General features: G+C 37.7%; 1 protein-coding gene and 1 long non-coding RNA gene across 3 annotated transcripts in view; one reads left to right on the top strand and one right to left on the bottom strand.

The window, feature by feature from the left end:
* The window catches only part of PTPRG (protein tyrosine phosphatase, receptor type, G), a 782,288-nt gene that overhangs the window by 741,164 nt on the left and 23,678 nt on the right, over positions 1–17,446 (top strand). For both annotated transcript variants that reach the window (XM_011947202.1, XM_011947201.1), the window contains 6 exons: positions 286–377; positions 7,929–8,025; positions 12,547–12,629; positions 12,821–12,955; positions 14,131–14,265; positions 16,482–16,654. In XM_011947202.1, the coding sequence (XP_011802592.1) occupies positions 286–377; positions 7,929–8,025; positions 12,547–12,629; positions 12,821–12,955; positions 14,131–14,265; positions 16,482–16,654 (715 nt within the window). The remainder of the gene's footprint in view (positions 1–285; positions 378–7,928; positions 8,026–12,546; positions 12,630–12,820; positions 12,956–14,130; positions 14,266–16,481; positions 16,655–17,446) is intronic.
* On the bottom strand, positions 6,926–8,233 carry LOC105515395. The gene is made up of 2 exons (XR_001002321.1): positions 7,544–8,233; positions 6,926–7,503 (listed from the first exon to the last, which is right to left on the bottom strand). It is a non-coding gene; the product is annotated as an uncharacterized LOC105515395 (long non-coding RNA).

The raw sequence follows: 17,446 nt of genomic DNA, 5'->3' as shown, positions 1-17,446 counted from the left end.
GGTAATTTAACTATGTAAATTGCCTTGAATATAAAAAGTAAAGGGAATTCTCTATGTACCTTTTTTTAAAAAACCGTATTTAACCTGGCTTGTCGGCATTTAAAGTCATAATGAGATCCTAATGTAAAATAAATCCTGCGACTTTTCTTCAGGACATCTATTTTGTGTGATACAATTATTTTGCGCTTTGCAGAAATCAACTATTTGTCTTAAGGATGCTTTATCAGTGTAATTTGTTTTATGGAAGTATTCTATGTAATTTTGAATATTATTTTATTCCCCCAGATGACATGGAAGCCATTCCTGTCAAACAGTTTGTCAAACACATCGGTGAGCTCTATTCTAATAACCAGCATGGGTTCTCCGAGGATTTTGAGGTATGTTTCATAGCTGGAAGTTAACTTCCAGAAACTTAACTCTTACTTTATGCAGATTTTTGTAAGCTTGAACTGAATTCATTCCAAGCATAACAAAACAATAACTGTGGAAAGTGGAGTTTTTTCTTTTCATCTATAATTTTAATAGGCATTCTTTTCCAAATAAAATTTAGATGAAAGGGGAGTTGATTGTACCTGTCCTGAACATGCACTTCTACAAAAGAACTAACTTAGTGATAGAAAAGCAAACTGGTAGGGATTGCTTTCCAGGTTCTTGCTTCATCTAATTCTAACTGGGAACAGCAGTCATAATACAAGGCTCCCTAATTCCGCGTCTTTTCTGCAGTGCACATGGTGAAGATAGCAGGTTTGGTGTCTGAGAAACTGGATGATGGATTCATCAGTAGTGAGCTTCATAATCCTCGGGCCAGTCACCTCATCTCGGGTTCCCAGTTTTCCCATTTTTAAAAAATGGCACCAATGTCACCTACATTGTAAAGTCATTGGAGAAAATAAATGAGTAACATCTTTGAAAGTGCTGAATTCATTGTTAAGAACCATGCAAAGGTTGACTGTTGTTGTTTTCATGATTATTAATCCTTGGAGAGAAGACTTGGGTTAACACAGCCTTCTGATTTTAAGCACTGGTGTGTAGGAAACAAGGTAGAGAGAGGCATGTACCACCCTGCCAACTCTGGGTTCCGTGCCAGTTCAGCAGTGACAGGGTGTCAATGAGGAGCTATTAAACAGACTGCCCTTTTCTTCACTGAGGCGCTTAACTAAGGCACATCTCTGGCAGCAAGAGTTGTGTCGAGGAGGCCAAGTTTTCATGGCAGCTCAGCTGTCTTCTAGCTTTGTGGGTAAGTCGGTTCCTTTCTCTGTCTCATTTCTACTTTAAAATGGAAATAATAATGATGATGCTAACCTACACATCTCTTTCAACAAAATTGGTTGCAGGGCAAAATGAAGTCATGGAAGGTAAGCACTTTAAGATCGTCTAGGAATCATACAGCTGGAAGGTGCAGTTACCTTGAATGAACAATGAGAAATAAAAACAGGATGAAAAGCCACTGTCTATGCAAATTTGGAATCCCAAAAGGCTATCATAAAGGCAATTATATTGATAACTTGTTTTAAATTAAGTCTTTCTCTTAGTTTTTTGTTAGTTTTTGTTGTTTTGAGCAGAATGAAAACAAAGGTGGTAGAAAGAACCTCTGATTTATTCTGTGAAGTCATATGTTTTATGGAACCAACAAAAGCATGTCAAGTATTTAATGCCATTAGATGCTTACTAAAAAAGGTGCCTATTCAACTACAAAGAACATGGTTTAAGTCAAACATTTTGTATTCATGAGGACAGCAAATGTGTGTGGTGTTAAAGTGATTTAGTTCAATTGACTGTTGGCTGGATGACTGAGCAAGAATATTGAGGCATTTAACAATGTTGATGGTATTCAGGACAAACATTTATCCTCTAGAGAGCCGAATTTGATCAGGATGATCAAATGCAACTCCAGTTTCTCAATTATTTATGATTTGAGACCCCAGTGCTATTCATCACAGCTGGTTTTGACACCATTTAATTATTCAAAATAATCAGCTACACCTCTGTAAACTTGATCTGACTTAAAATGGGCTTTGCTGCATCAAAATCATGCTTCTTAACAAATCCTGGGCATCTGTACCCTATTTCTGTCCTAAAAAAATATACTGCAGGTAAAAGCTTTAATCGCCTACATTGAACTTTATAGCTTAAATGGTATTAGCTGATACTTCTGGGAGTGGAATGGGGAGGGCAGGCAGGAAGGTGAAATGACTGTTGTCATTTCACAATCTGTTCAGGTTTGAAAGGTTTAAAATCAGAGCTGTTCAGAATAGGAAGAAAATGCTTTTTTCTAAAAAGAAGAGCAATGCAGCAACGTAAAGGGGAGAATAAGAAAATAGAAAAAGCTCACCAGTATTACTGTAACCTTATAATTAGGTGAAAATTTGAAGTATTTTAAGAGTAGTATTCCTTTTGGGTAACTGCTAAAAGGGAAAACTCATAATAGGCTACATAAGAAGCTATTATGACTATTTTATAATTAGATAGTAACAGGCTTTATAAGAAAGGATAGAAAAAGATTTTGTGTAATTAAAAACAAAATTTTACTATGGTAAGACAGTTAAGGTAATCCCAGTCTCAGATTTCTAGAACCATTTACCTGGAATAATGATAGCTAGCATTTACTAGTTAGCACTGTGCATGGATCATTCTATTTCCTGAGGTAGGTGCTATCTTATTGTCCCCATTTTACTGATGACAAAACTGCCCATGAGAAAACTGAGGCTGTGGGTGGCTACATTTTGAAATGGCAGCAGCAGGGTTTAAGACCAGGGTATCCGACTTGAACTCACATGGTTCACCTTGACACCATCCAGACTCTCATTAAAGTAGTGTCCTGGGCCACAGTGGCTCACATCTGTAATCCCAATACTTTGGGAGACCAAGGCGGGAGGATCACTTGAGACCAGGAGTTCCCAACCAGCCTGGACAATACAGCAAGACACCGTCTCTACCAAAAAAAAATTATTTTAATTAGCCAGGTGTGGTGACACACAACTGTGGTCCTAGCTCTTCAGAGGCTGAGGCAGGAGGATCATTTGAGCCCAGGATGTTGAGGCTGCAGTGAGCTATGACTGCACCACTGCACCCCAGCCTGAGCGACAAAGCAAGACCCTGTCTCAGGAAAAAAAACACCAAAAAGCCAAAGTAATGTCCTGTAATGAGCCAAGGTCAGAAGGAGAAATAAGCAAGCTTGCAAGTGACTAGCACTGATTGTGCCGCAGTGCCTTAACAATACAAACAGGTGGGGAGAGCAGCCAAATTACGAACCGCCCCCAGGAGTATTAGCTGCCCATTACATGATCTTTATGGTCTCAAGCCTTCTAAGATAGCTGAGAGTGTGACTTATAAAAATCTTATCCAACATGTAGGCCTAAAATTAGTCTTAAAATGATGAGAAATACAATTGAAAAGTTAACAACTGGACATTAAGAGGAGCTAAAACAACCCATCTAACAGTGACTGATGATGATCTACCATTCTCTGGGCATAAGATACAAATATGAATTAGAGTCCTTGCCCTCAAAGAGTTCAATCTGGTATTGGAGGAGGCCAGAGTGTACACAACCAAAACAGAAACAGGACAAAGCAAAATAAGTGCTATTGTACAGGCATAAAGTTCTGAAGAAATGCAAAGGAGAAAGGCACCTATGTATTTTCATTGGAGATTTCAGCAAAAATTCTCTCCCATCATGTTTAAACATCTCAAAAGTAAAAAGTTGGTGAATAACTATCGTAGTTTCAGAACTTTACTGCTTGGCGAATGAGAAAAACAGTTCACTGGTAATTTTGCCTCTTTGTCTAGAAGTGTTGCTGTAATGTAAGCCAGCTTTTTGTTCTTGTCAGATAAATTCTAGAGACCGTGAAAAGTGGCGTCATACAGTACTTGCAGTCACTAGAAACAACGTCAGTCCTTTTCTTGTGATAGTGCTGGATGGCACCATTCCCTTGGCTACCTGAGCTAACTTTAACCTCACTGTCCTTCCCAGGGAGTTGTTTCCCAGAGTAGTATTAAAAGATTGACAGACTCTTCCTCAGCCCCCACAAACCTTCCAAAAGACCAGTGCCAGCATGCTGTTTCAAAAGGAAGGCACTCCAAAGCTCCATGAGTCAGAAGAATTAACAGGCAGGGACTGGGAGAATCAGAAGTCTAAAGGAGTGCAGGATGAGGCCAAAGGTCTGCAGCCTCTTGACAAGATCCTTTGGGGGACTGCCTCTATTACAGTTAACCAGTTGTGCTAAATTTAGGCTGGTTGTTCATCTTAAATCAAAAGAACAAAGCTTTGTCCACCTGAGCCCATGCTCTGAGGGACCAGTGGCCACAATCACTTTAGGTAATGAAGTGAGATGTCCAGGGCTGCTGATGACATGTAATAGAGAAGTCTTTGGTCAGAGGTGTAATGCTGCACCGACTGCTGCCTGCAAGAGGTCAGAAAATGAGCCTGTAGGCAGGGCTGTCCAATCTTTTGGCTTCCCTGGGTCACATTGTAAGAAGAAATGTCTTGGGCCACACATAAAATACACTAATGACAGCTGATGAGCTAAAAAAAATTGCAACAAACAAAACTCAATGTTTTCAGAAAGTTTACAAATTTGTGTTGGGCTGCTTTCAAAGCCATCCTGGGCCACATGTGGCCCATGGGCCATGGGTTGGATAAGCTTGTTGTAGAGTTAGTTTCCTGAGCCTTTTTGACAAAAATGCCAGTTTGGGTCTTAAATATCTTAAGAAAAACATTTTTAAACAGTTATGAGATCTCACACTTGTTTAAGATTTTGGTGAAGAGGGAGATAAAAGGGAGATAGCCAGATTTCATGAAAAATAATTCTTATGTTAGAGACCAGCTACAGGATAATAATGCTGTGTTATACTCTCCAAAGATGGGTTAGTTTTCTGGGGGGCAAATGCAGTCATTTTAGATAAAGATACATGGATTTGGATAGAGGAAGAGAACAGGCATTCTTACTGAGGTAAATGGCAATAAAGCAAAAACCAGGAAATCAAATGGTCTTTTCAGAGGGTATGGAGTTAATATTGTCTGACCTTGAAAGCCTGGCTAAGGGAATGTGGAATCTCTCCACACATTTCTGAGGAAGGGAATAATAAAGTCAGCACAGCGTTTGAAGAAAATCAGTCTGGCAGCAATTTATACCCTGAGCAGAAGAGAGTAGGGGCTGAAAGTTGCAGTGTAACCAGCACCTGTCAAAGGCCAGTTCTGTGTCCGACACTGTACATGCACTGGGTCACTACCATGACCTAAACCCATCAGTCTTCTGTAGAACAGTCTCTTTACCACAATTGTAGACTGCCTGAACTCAGGCACCAAGAATGTTACCCCTACTTGGTCTAATACTTGGTAACCAGATCCAAATAATTTATTCTCAGCTACCTTTTTGGAACTGAGAAATCTGAAGGATTTCTAGATGTTTTATTGCATTATTTTTTTGAATTGAGCCACAGTATAGTAGGACAGTAGGTCTTTAAGTGCTCTTTAAACAGCCTCTTGCATCAATGACTCTAGGTAGGAAGTGATTTAGCCTACGTCACCTCCCTAAAATTCTCGGTATATCAAATTTTAGGGTTTGTTCAGTCTTTGATATTTTGCTTTATTTTAAACCTGTTTTCTGTTGGCCTTCTCCTATGCTTATGTGCCTGTAAAGATTGAAACGGTTCTTTTTGAGAATTCTAGCTTTGTTATATAGAGAGTAAAATATAAACAAGCTTAAACTATCAGAGTTCTGAATAGGTAAATTTACAATGCCTACTCCATTGGCCAGTGTCTCTTTAAAGGGTTTTTAACACCTATTAAAATCATGTTAATGTTGAAATGGCAGTTCTGATGGAGAAAAGCCACTCCAGGATCAGATGACATTATCAGCATCTAAATGAGCCAGGCAGTACTGCAAGGAATTACAAATGACATTATTATCTACATGACAAAATTAGAAGACCTCAGGCAAACCCCATGGGTTCTAATAAAATTAGATTTGACAATATTTATTACGATTTTTTGTTTCTGTCATTCATATAATTGGAAAAGTGAAATAGAGGCAACAGATCAGATAAGGGGTTTTAGATAACAAAAAGTTTGATTGGCCATATTGAATGGCAGCTTTAAACAATACTGACAGCTGCTCCCAAGCAGTCTTGGTCAATTGCATTATATTAGAAAAGAGGCTCCAACTTCAGTCCATACCTAGGGTGGTCAGATCTATACAACAGGAAAAAAAAATCAATAAACAAAGTAAATCTCAGACTAAGGTCCTAAAAGCCACAATCTCTCAGCATGAGATAGCTGAACAACTCAACCCTGAAGAAGTACATGCCAAAGGTGTGACCTTCAAAACCTGAAAACAAAAGAATAACTTGTTTCAAATCCATTTTCAAAAGTTGTCTGCCCTTGAAACTCTTCAAAAGAGCATGCCTCAGGTCTTATAAGGCAGTTTCAAAAGGCAGGTCCCCCCAATATTCTAAGTTTGGCTGGCATTGCTCATGTTCTTATGTAGACTGATTTGTGATCACACTTTATTATATCATTTTAGGGAAGAGCCAAAGGATGGCCTTAAAGCTCCTTAAACCAATGTTTTCCAAACCATAGGTTATAAACTATATTAGAACAGAAAATATTGGAGTTTAGTAAGAGTAAGGAATGGGTAGAAACTATCATGAAACACTTTCCCCAAAAGGTGGATTGAATTAATGCCTGTGGGGCTTTTTTTTTTTTTTTTTTTAATGGACAGCTGGGAAGGACTATAATTATGGAAACTTCAATTTACAGTGTCCAACAATTGGAAAGTCATTGAATACTGTTTCTTTCAACAGATAGAAACTCTTTGCTTTTATACCTTAAATTTTTTGAGTACAGTAACTTCCTCCTTCTAGAGAAGAAGTGTACTTCTCCCTGGGCCGTACTTTGTGAAAATAAAAGACAACCCAGTTCATTGTTTTCATTATGTTTAATGTAAATACTATGGAAAACATCCATAATTGCTAGGCAACTCCTTTGTGAAAAAAAGTCTGCATGCTTCTAAACTCTGCTACATCTGTTCTGTGTAAAACATTTCTCCTGATAATGTTGTGTTACTTTGCTCAGGCTCCTTGTAGCAGCTGTGCACTGCTAATGACTTCCCTTATTAGTTAGCTCCAGTACTTTCTTGGGTTTGAAGCATATAGTATAGAAAAATTTGGCTTTTCTGCAACGTTGTATTAGGCTAATAGATGATGTTTATATCCATGGCCAAGGTAGGATAACAGCATTATTTCTGCTACTGCTATTTTTCCAAAGAAGGATAACTTTTAAAATATTAGAGTTCACAAATAATTTGTCAAAACTGTATATATGAGATATAACCATTAGTTGGGCTATTATTAGGGTTATTTCAGCACTGAGTCTTTAAAGTCAATGCACCCTCACAATGATAAAATGAGGCTGTAAGGCCTCTAAGCATATTGCAAATCATGGTAGAGATTATACTTCTTAGAAATTCCCTTACTTCCTTTAAGACTCCGGTAAATTTTTTCACCTGTCTAAAGCCTTTTTAAGACTCCGGTAAATTTTTTCACCTGTCTAAAGCCTTCCTCTGTTCTGTGCTTCCATCAGCTTTATCAGACCTCTTTTCTGTTCATCATGGTTGACTATTTTTTTGAATATTTTTCTCACCCACAGACTGTGATGTATTCAAAAAGAGATACTGTTTAACATCCCAGGGACTAGGTCAAAATCGAGAATAAAGTAGATGATTGATGAAATGGTAAAGAATGAAATCTTTATACCTTCACATTCTTCATAAACTTGTTATAAATATATCAATAATTATATCCAAAGTTGGGATTGGGGAGGTAATGGTGGCTGTGGCTAGGGAGTAAGTAAACACTTTATGCCTTTAAATGTATATGGTGTTCCTTTGTTTCTAACCTGTGTCTATAATCATGCTGTTTTCTTCACTAGGAGGTCCAGCGCTGTACTGCTGATATGAACATCACTGCAGAACATTCCAATCATCCAGAAAACAAGCACAAAAACAGATACATCAACATTTTAGCATGTGAGTAATAAACTTTAAACTATCTTCAACTGCAAGGAAATTAAATTTTCATGCTGGGTATAAGCTGAAAGCCAAGCAATCAGAAGCAGGATGCCAAGAAAGAATGATACTTGCAAGCTAACCTCTCATTAGCCCATCTTCAACAGTGTAGAAGTAGGGACATTTTCTTCCCCCTTAGCCTTTCATTAGGCTGTCAGAGCTCAGAGAGCTTAATGAGGTGACTGAAAGAAAATGTTTGGAGCTTCACTATTTTCACATGAAGTGATGTCATATCAGATGTTGGGAGCCAAAATTTGAATGTCACTTGGTTATACTGACATTGTTTTTAACCTGTAAGGGCCAAATTTCCCCCACACACACACACTTAAAAGACCAGTGTGATAGTAAGGGGCCAAATATTTTAATATGAATGAAAATATTGGGAATTGAATCAAGCAAGCTGAATTTCAAAGCATTCTTTCAAAAACTACATAATTGGTTTGCACCTTAAATGATGAGCCTCCAGGCCTGTTGGTCCATGTGCTTACCCCTATCTATCACATTTCCATGGTGAGGAATATTCTGTAGGTTAGGGACTCAAACAAATGGACATTCTTCATACAGAGCCTCAAGGAATACCCTAGGAGCACAAGCTACTTCTATGGCTAGAAGACCACATTTCATAGACATGTGGGGCTTGGCTCACTGACATATAATATATGCTTTGATACTAAGGGTAGGGGCATAGATATTTATAGTTAACATATATTATGGTAAGGACTACATTACATAGAATTGTATATAATAGTGCATTTAAATTGGACCACTTAAAATTTGAACACTACTGTATAATGTTTTCTTAAAGTTTTAGTGAAATATAATTCACATACCATATGAAATTTGCCCATTTAAGGCCGGGCCCAGTGGCTCGTGCCTGTTTAATCCCAGCACTTTCGGAGGCTGAGGCAGGTGGACCACTTGAGGCCAGGAGTGCAAGACCAGCCTGGCCAACATGGCGAAACCCTGTCTCTACAAAAAATACTAAAGTTGGCTGGGCACAGTGGCTCACGCCTGTAATCCCAGCACTTTGGGAGGCCGAGGCGGGCGGATCACGAGGTCAAGAGATCGAGACCATCCTGGCTAACACGGTGAAACCCTGTCTCTACTAAAAATACAAAAAAATTAGCCAGGCATGATGGCGGGCACCTGTAGTCCCACCTACTCGGGAGGCTGAGGCAGGAGAATGACGTGAACCCAGGAGGCGGAGCTTCCAGTGAGCCGAGATCGTACCACTGCACTCCAGCCTGGGCGACAGAGCGAGACTCTGTCTGGGAAAAAAAAAATACTAAAGTTAATGCGGTGTGGTGGCATGCGCCTGTAGTCCCAGCTACTGGAGAGGCACAAGAACAGAAGAATCACTTGAGCCCAGGAGGTAGAGGTTGCTGTGAGCCGAGACTGTGCCACTGTACTCCAGCCTGGGGAACAGAGCAAGACCTTATCTCCAAAAAAAGAAAAAAAATTACCTAAAGAATACAACTCAGTGAGGTTTTAGTATATTCATTCACAGAGTTGTATGATCATCCCCACAATCTAATTTTAGAACATTTTTTGCTCCTCAGCAAGAAACCTGTTAGCAGGCACTCCCAGTTCTTCCTTCTCTCCAGCACTTAAAAACCCTGTATCTACTTTCTGTCTCTGTGGTTTTGCATATTCTGGACATTTCATATAAACAGATTCATACTATATGTGACCTTTTGTGTCTGGCTTCTTTAATTTAGCACAATGATTTCAACATTCATCCATGTTGTACCATATATCAGTACTTCATTCCCTTTTATGGCTGAATAATACTCTAATGTGTGGATATACAGGATTTTGTCTATTCATCATTTGATGGACATTTGTTTCTTTTCCGCTTCTCAGCTAGTATGAATGATACTGCTATGAACATTCATGTACAAGTCTTTATGTAGACAGATATTTTCGGTTCTTTTTGGTGTATACCTAGGAGTACAATTGCTAGATTATATGATAATTCTATGTTTAAAATTTTGAGGAACTATCAAACTCTTTTCCAAAGTGGCTATTCATTTTACATTCCCACCAATGTTTCCACATCCTCACCAACTTTTACTATTTAAAAAAAAAAAAAATAGCCTTCCTAACGGGTATGAAGTGGTATCCTATTATAGTTTCGATTTGCATCTCCCCAGTTATTAGTGATGTTAAGCATCTTTTCATGCTTATTGGTCATTTGTATAACTTGTTTGGAGAAATGTCTAATCAGATCCTGTACCATTTCTTAACTGGCTTACTTTTCTCTTTCGTTGAGTTGTAAGAGTTCTTTACATATTCTGGATACAGATCATTTATTGAATATACAGTTTGCAACTACTTTCTCATTCTGTGCATTGTCTTTTCACTTTAATGTGAGTTCTCTAAAATTGTTCCTCTTTTTCAAGATTGTTTTGGCTATTCCTTCCACAATTGTTTCTGAATTGTACTATTGTGCTGCTTTTGTTAAATTTATTCCTAAGTATTTTATTCCATTTGATGCTAATGTAAATGAAATTGTTTACTTAGTTTTATTTTTGGATTGCTCATTGCTAGTGTATATAAATACAATTGTAGGTTGTATCCTACAACCTTGCTGAATCCATCTTTTCTAATAGTTATTTTTGGTTGATTCCTTGAATTTCTATATACACGATGTCCTCTATAAACAAAGGTAGTTTTACTTCTAAATAAAATGTTACAAAAACTCCAGCTTACTTTTGAATAGGATTGTTTGTTCTACTTTTCTGAAAAAATGAACTGGTTTAAAAAGGCAGGGGGAGAACAAGGAAGAAAGTCAAACCTCTCCCCAGTCTTTGGATTGACGTTGGCAGTATTTGTTGGCCAACTCAATCAAGGCTCACCACTGCTGTGACTATGAGGATTTGTCTATCCAGATATACCTCCTTTCTAACCAGAGAAATCAGGCAAGGATATATACACATCTGTGCCTTATACATACATACACCCACACACACCATTCTCTCCACCACAGTATCCTTTACTTCTAATGGCAAACATTACTTACTGCCTTGGTAAAAGTTATTGTGGCAGAAAAGGAGGAGAAAATCAAAGCAAGTAATGTGTGATGTGCCCAAAGGTCATGGTATTTTGCTAGAAAACCATCATCTCTGGTTAAATGTGAACTGCACTTTCACAACTTCATTTGTGATTTTACTTTCACAATTTCAAATTAGATATAATTTTATTTTTAAACATTCAGGGAGTTAGGTTTTGGTGTTCTCTTGGCCACTCAGATTCTGGGCACATTGCCTGCCTTCATCTACCCCTATATTAATGCCTTTACATAGCTAAGAATAGCATAGAAATATAATAGAAACAAGTAAAATCAGACTGTGAATGAGCCAGAAACATGATGTATGAAAAATCTTCTCTCAGATTCATCACAACTTTCAAGGTATATGTGGATATCACCAAATCACCTCCCAAATTGATCTATTAATTTCTTATTTGTCAGTCTAAGAAATAACAATATACAGTTAATGGCTACTAAGGCATAACAGTTTGGATCCAGATGCCTTAGGAGAAATTTTTCCTTTGGGGCCTGTTTGTTTATATCAAGCAATACCTGTTTCATGTCAACTCTAAACTGAAAGTTTGTCAGAACAACAAAAGCAGTTCACAGTTCCAAAAACATAGAGGGCTCTCAAAAATTGCTTAAGATATTCTGAGGTCAGTAATGCCTATGCTGATCCACTCATTGGACTTCTTTTTCAACTAGACTTTTATGATAATGACTATAAACAGAAACATAAATTGGGTTTCGCCCATTCTGTTTCTACCTAGGGAAAATAAAATTATGACCTCAGCTTCCTTCTACTTATTTTGCTATCCTAAAAAAAGCAAGCTCACTCTGTTGGGCAACTAGATACACATACCATGCATCACCTCCCTACCAACTTTTGTTCATTAACTGAGGTTGAGTGGATCCTAAAATCTGAACATTAACTTCAGATTCCTATAATGAATGAGATTACTCTTAACAAAAGCTCTGGTTTCCTCAATTACTTAGGTTCTGTTAGGGTAGCAGGGAATCCAAGTGAATTAGCAATGGAATTGCCTGAAACTATTAATACATATTTTGGACTTGATAGATCAGTCACCCTTTTATATTTGTATTAACGGGGAGGGAACATGGGCATAGGGCATAATCAAAGCCCTTTGAACTTAGCTTTAAAATACAGAACAAGCAAATACCTTTGAACTTGGCTTTAAAATACAGAATAAGGAAATTTTGGAGGACTACAATTTGTAATGGTTTTACGTGAGTTTGCATCCTAAGAGCAGGAGATGTAGGAGTGGCTCTATATTTTGGGATGGGTTTGCTCTATTTAGGTTCTGCCAAAAGTTTTCTCAGACTACCTTGGGAGATATCATGTTACCTGATTGCCTTGTGTTGTGCTTTAGAATGGTGCTAGTTTCTGAATTACACATTTTATTTCTGCTTTTTTTTCTTATCTTCTATAGATGATCACAGTAGGGTGAAGTTAAGACCTTTACCAGGAAAAGACTCTAAGCACAGCGACTACATTAATGCAAACTATGTTGATGTAAGTCAGAACTGTTATTATAAACCTGTTTCTGGAAATTGAAGACTGCAGCACAAACTGTTTAATGTATTTTAATACTGTACAGAGGTTTCACTAAAAACAAAGCTCATTCAATATGGAAAGCATTTGAATTATTTACTGGTCCTCTGTGATACAGCTTTCATCTTACTCTGTGCTGTGTCATTTTGAAGGGTTACAACAAAGCAAAAGCGTACATTGCCACCCAAGGACCTTTGAAGTCTACATTTGAAGATTTCTGGAGGATGATTTGGGAACAAAACACTGGAATCATTGTGATGATTACGAACCTTGTGGAAAAAGGAAGAGTAAGAGCCTCTTGACTCACTACCTTAATAATGCACCTTCATTCAAAAAATACTTGTGGAATACTTGCTTTAGGATAGGAACCTGACAAGGTATAAAGAGCTACGGAAATTAAAAGTGTTCTTTCTGCTCTACTTTGCTTATGATTCAGTAGGAAAGAGAGCTTAAGGCATTATAAGAGTAAATGTGATGATAGAGATGAGTGGAATGCTGCAGAATGAATCAGTGTATCCTCTGTACATTCCTCTGTACAGAGATTTTTTAAAGGAGCTAATACTTGAGATGAGACTTGAACAATGATTAGGAGGAATTACACAGGCTAAAAAGAGAAGGAAAGGGTGTTCTAAGTACAGGGGGCAGACAGAACAGTAAACAGGGAAGTTGAAAGAAGCATGGTGTAAACAAGGAACTACTAATAGTTAAGACTGGCAGAAGCAAAAATTGCCTAAAGAGTTTGACCATCATTAAGGACCTTTTTAAAAAATGATTAATGCTGTAGAATTTATTGGATTATGAGTTTACATTAGATGATGCTAATTTAGGCTAGAATAAAAGCTACACTTCAAGGAATCACCATACTGGGTTGACAGGTGCAGCCAACCACTATGGCACACGATTACCTATGTAACAAACCTGCAAATCTTGCACATGTACCCCAAAACTAAAAATTAAAAATTAAAAACAAAAAAATAAATAAAAGAAGCTACGCTTCAGGTTCCCTGCTCAAAATCACCACTGCTTCATGTTGTGGAGTCCCTGTTTTATTTTTGGTGATCCAAGTTACAACTAGAAGAGTCTCACAGTCAGAAGAAAACCTTCCATGAATCCAACCCAGCCTTCCAAATGATACTTAAGCTCCCTTTATAACAAACCCTACCCACATTTCTTACAGGTCAGACATAGAGGTTTCTTTCTTGGTCCTTTTTAAGAATGCATTATATATTGAAAGGTGATCATAAATAGTACGCCCATTTCTCACATGGTCTTACACAAACTTATCCCAAGCCATCAGCCTTGTCAGAGGTCACACCTGCCTTTAAGCAGTTCAACTCATGTATTCCTTTTTCAGTCAAATGGCAATCTCACCTGTGTTTTAACATTGTCGTTTGAAATTACATTATCAACAGAATTGTGACATAGATTGCAGTTATACTTTACAACTTTTTTCTTTCTGCAGCGAAAATGTGATCAGTATTGGCCAACAGAGAATAGTGAGGAGTACGGAAACATTATTGTCACGCTGAAGAGCACAAAAGTACATGCCTGCTACACTGTTCGTCGTTTTTCAGTCAGAAATACCAAAGTGAAAAAGGTATGGAATGAATTGGGTAGGCTGCCAGGACATCTCCTTTTTATGCTTGTATGAAAATTACTGTACCACCAAGGCCAAATCTCATAACCAACTTTGTTTCTAAAAAGTATTTTTAAAACATTTTTTCATAACTCTTTTGATTGACATCAGTGTATGGTGTGAAAGGTATTGGCAAAGCATATAATAGAATTTAACTGGCCTGATTGAGCTCTTTAATCTCTACATGAACAGCCTTCATTTTAAAAAAAATCATCCTCTTAGGTTTTGGTAATACTCAGCATATATGGCAGCATCTGTTTGATTTAGCTTTTTTATTCCAATTTTCTGACAGATATAAAGAATTGTTTCCCAAAGTGTGTTCCAAGGAATACTTGTCCTGTAAGATTCTTGTAAACAGCAGATTCTGCTGTTGAAGAATGGGAAATGAATGCTACATAATATATATCTCCCCACCATTTTAGAAATTTACAGTGAACATAAGTGACCAGAGCACTGGTGTTAACAATAATACCCTTTTCTGTAGAACTACCAATACCCTGAGAATCACATTTTGTGGAAATACTGTTTTCAGGTTATCTGTTTCTTTTTCAAAATCCACTGTCACAACAAATACCCTAGGATCAATCATCACAGCAGTACAGCAATCCCCCTTAATTGTGGAAGGTATGTTTCAAGACCCCCCAGTGGATGCTTGAAACCTCAGGTAGTACTGAAGCCTATTTATACAATGTATTTTCCTATACATACATATCTATGATAAAATTTAATTTATAAATTAGGCACAGCAAGAGATTAACAATAATACTGAAATAGAACAATAATAATATTCTGTAATAAAAGTTATATAAATATATACTGTTTCTCTTAAAATACTGTAATATTTTTGGACTGTGGTTGACCTCAGGAATGTGAAACTGCATCTAAGGAGGAACTACTGTATTAAGAACTATAAATAGATGCTCATTAAAAATGTAGCTACTCCGCAGAACATAGGTATGGCAGTTGTTTGCAGCAATGGGATAATTTTTTTTTTCTTGGTATCTTGGACATTTTGGAAAATGTGATAAAACTGTAGCCTCCTTGCTCCATTTATATTTACACTTACTCACATTTTTATATAAAATTTCAGTGGCTCCAAAGCCCATCTGTGATCCCAGGTTAACAGTCCTTCCTATGTGTGTTTATTTCCCAAAATGGCAGAAATAACATGAATATCAGTAGCATAGCAATACATCTGTATTCTCTATTATGAAATAGAGCTGCTGGCTGGCTCAAGATGATCAGTAACAGCATAAAACTTATAAAGCCCAACTGATGGGAATATTTCAGGTATTTAAACAAGGCCCACTTACTCTTGTTTTAGAAACAGCTTAAGTCAGAGGAAGAAGTCAAATAGGAACTTTAGGTGTTTTACAAACTAACAGGAAAAAGTAGAAAAATGAGAGTTAACAGAAGAATTAAATTAAAGCCATCATGGGCCTTTGTACAATAGCACAGGACCAGACACCCTTCAAGCTTCAGTGTGGATTAATGACCCTGAGTCATCCAAAATTTAGAAATTATAGAGGTATTGATAATAAATCATATAGCAAGTAATCTATTTGGGGAAATATTTCATCTAAAGTAGTTAAAATGTAAAAAGTTCAGACAAAGGAAAACTACTCTGAAAAAGTCATTTATGAAAGTGACACATAAAGGAGACATTGCCTCTGACTCTAAAGACAGAAGTATTTGACACTTAAAATCTTCCCATCACTTCCTGGATAGTTTACAGCAGCAATCAGCACTCTGGCTTCTAAATGTCCAGCCTGGACAGTGGAGAAGGAATCGAAATCATAGCCCACAAAGACATGAAAGCAAAGTACTAAGATCTGAACTTGGGGGCAGAAAGTCAGGAAATGGAGGCCTTGCAGGAAAATTAAAAGTGCTTTGGATAGTTCCAAATCCAAAAAAACCTGATACTAAATACTAAATGTTCATTCTTAGTACAATCTTAAACAGTCTTCTCTTCTAAGTGATAGTGACACTTCATATCCAGCTTGGTAAAGTCTCCATTTAATGGCATGAAAGTTGGCTACAAGAGGGAATAAACTAGCCTGGGAACAGTGATTAGGGTGAATGTCATCAGTGGTCATGTGTCCTGACACCCTTACATTATTTTTTTCCAGAATGTCCACCCCTCACCTTAAAGACATCTTTTTTCACTTTTCTCATAGGGTCAGAAAGGAAATCCCAAGGGTCGTCAGAATGAAAGGGTAGTGATCCAGTATCACTATACGCAGTGGCCTGACATGGGAGTTCCCGAGTATGCCCTTCCAGTACTGACTTTCGTGAGGAGATCCTCAGCAGCTCGGATGCCAGAAATGGGCCCTGTGTTGGTGCACTGCAGGTAGGGCCTGGGATTCAACATGTGAAATAGATGGGGCAGGGGACTTAGGCCTCAGTGACCTTGGACCACAATGACTGCTACTGCTTTCACTTAGAAGCTGAATCTTCCACTGGAAACTGGGATGGATAAGACCTGCCATAGTCTTAAAGAGGCTGTATTCCTGTAACATTAAGAAATCATCTGCTGCTTCTGTGATTTTTTAAAAACTAGATCAATCTCTAGTTTTTATAAAATCATCTTATTAATAATATCAGCCAGGCGTGGAGGCCAACACCTGTAATTCCAGCACTTTGGGAGGCTGAGGTGGGAGGATCACTTGAGCCCAGGAATTTGAGACCAGCCTGGGCAACAAAGTGAGACCCCATTTTTACAAAAAATAAAAATAAAAAAATTAGCCAGCATGGTGGCACATGCCTGTGGTCCCAGCTACATGGGAGGCTGAGACAGAAGGATCCCTTGAGCCCAGTAGGTCAAGGCTGCAGTGAGCTGTGTTCATGTAACTGCACTCCAGCCTGGGTGATAGAGCAAGACCCTGACCCCCCCAAAAAAAAAAAAAAATTACAAAATCCCCGTTGTTTATAGGAAAGTTGTAGCCTGATCCTAATAAAAATAATTACCTTAAGGACAAGAACTTTCCACACTACAATAGACATTGTGTTTTTGTAAATGGCTTTTCTGAAAGGTTCTTCTAAATAACAATATTTATAGTATATATGAAAAGATTTCATTTTTAAATTTTTAGTTTATATGTTCCATATAAAATACCTTTTCTTTTTTTTTTTTTTTTTTTTT

Source organism: Colobus angolensis, unplaced genomic scaffold (genome assembly GCF_000951035.1).
Source record: "Colobus angolensis palliatus isolate OR3802 unplaced genomic scaffold, Cang.pa_1.0 Scaffold26, whole genome shotgun sequence".
Taxonomy (NCBI): Eukaryota; Metazoa; Chordata; class Mammalia; order Primates; family Cercopithecidae; genus Colobus; species Colobus angolensis.
This window is presented reverse-complemented; position numbering and strand designations above follow the sequence as displayed.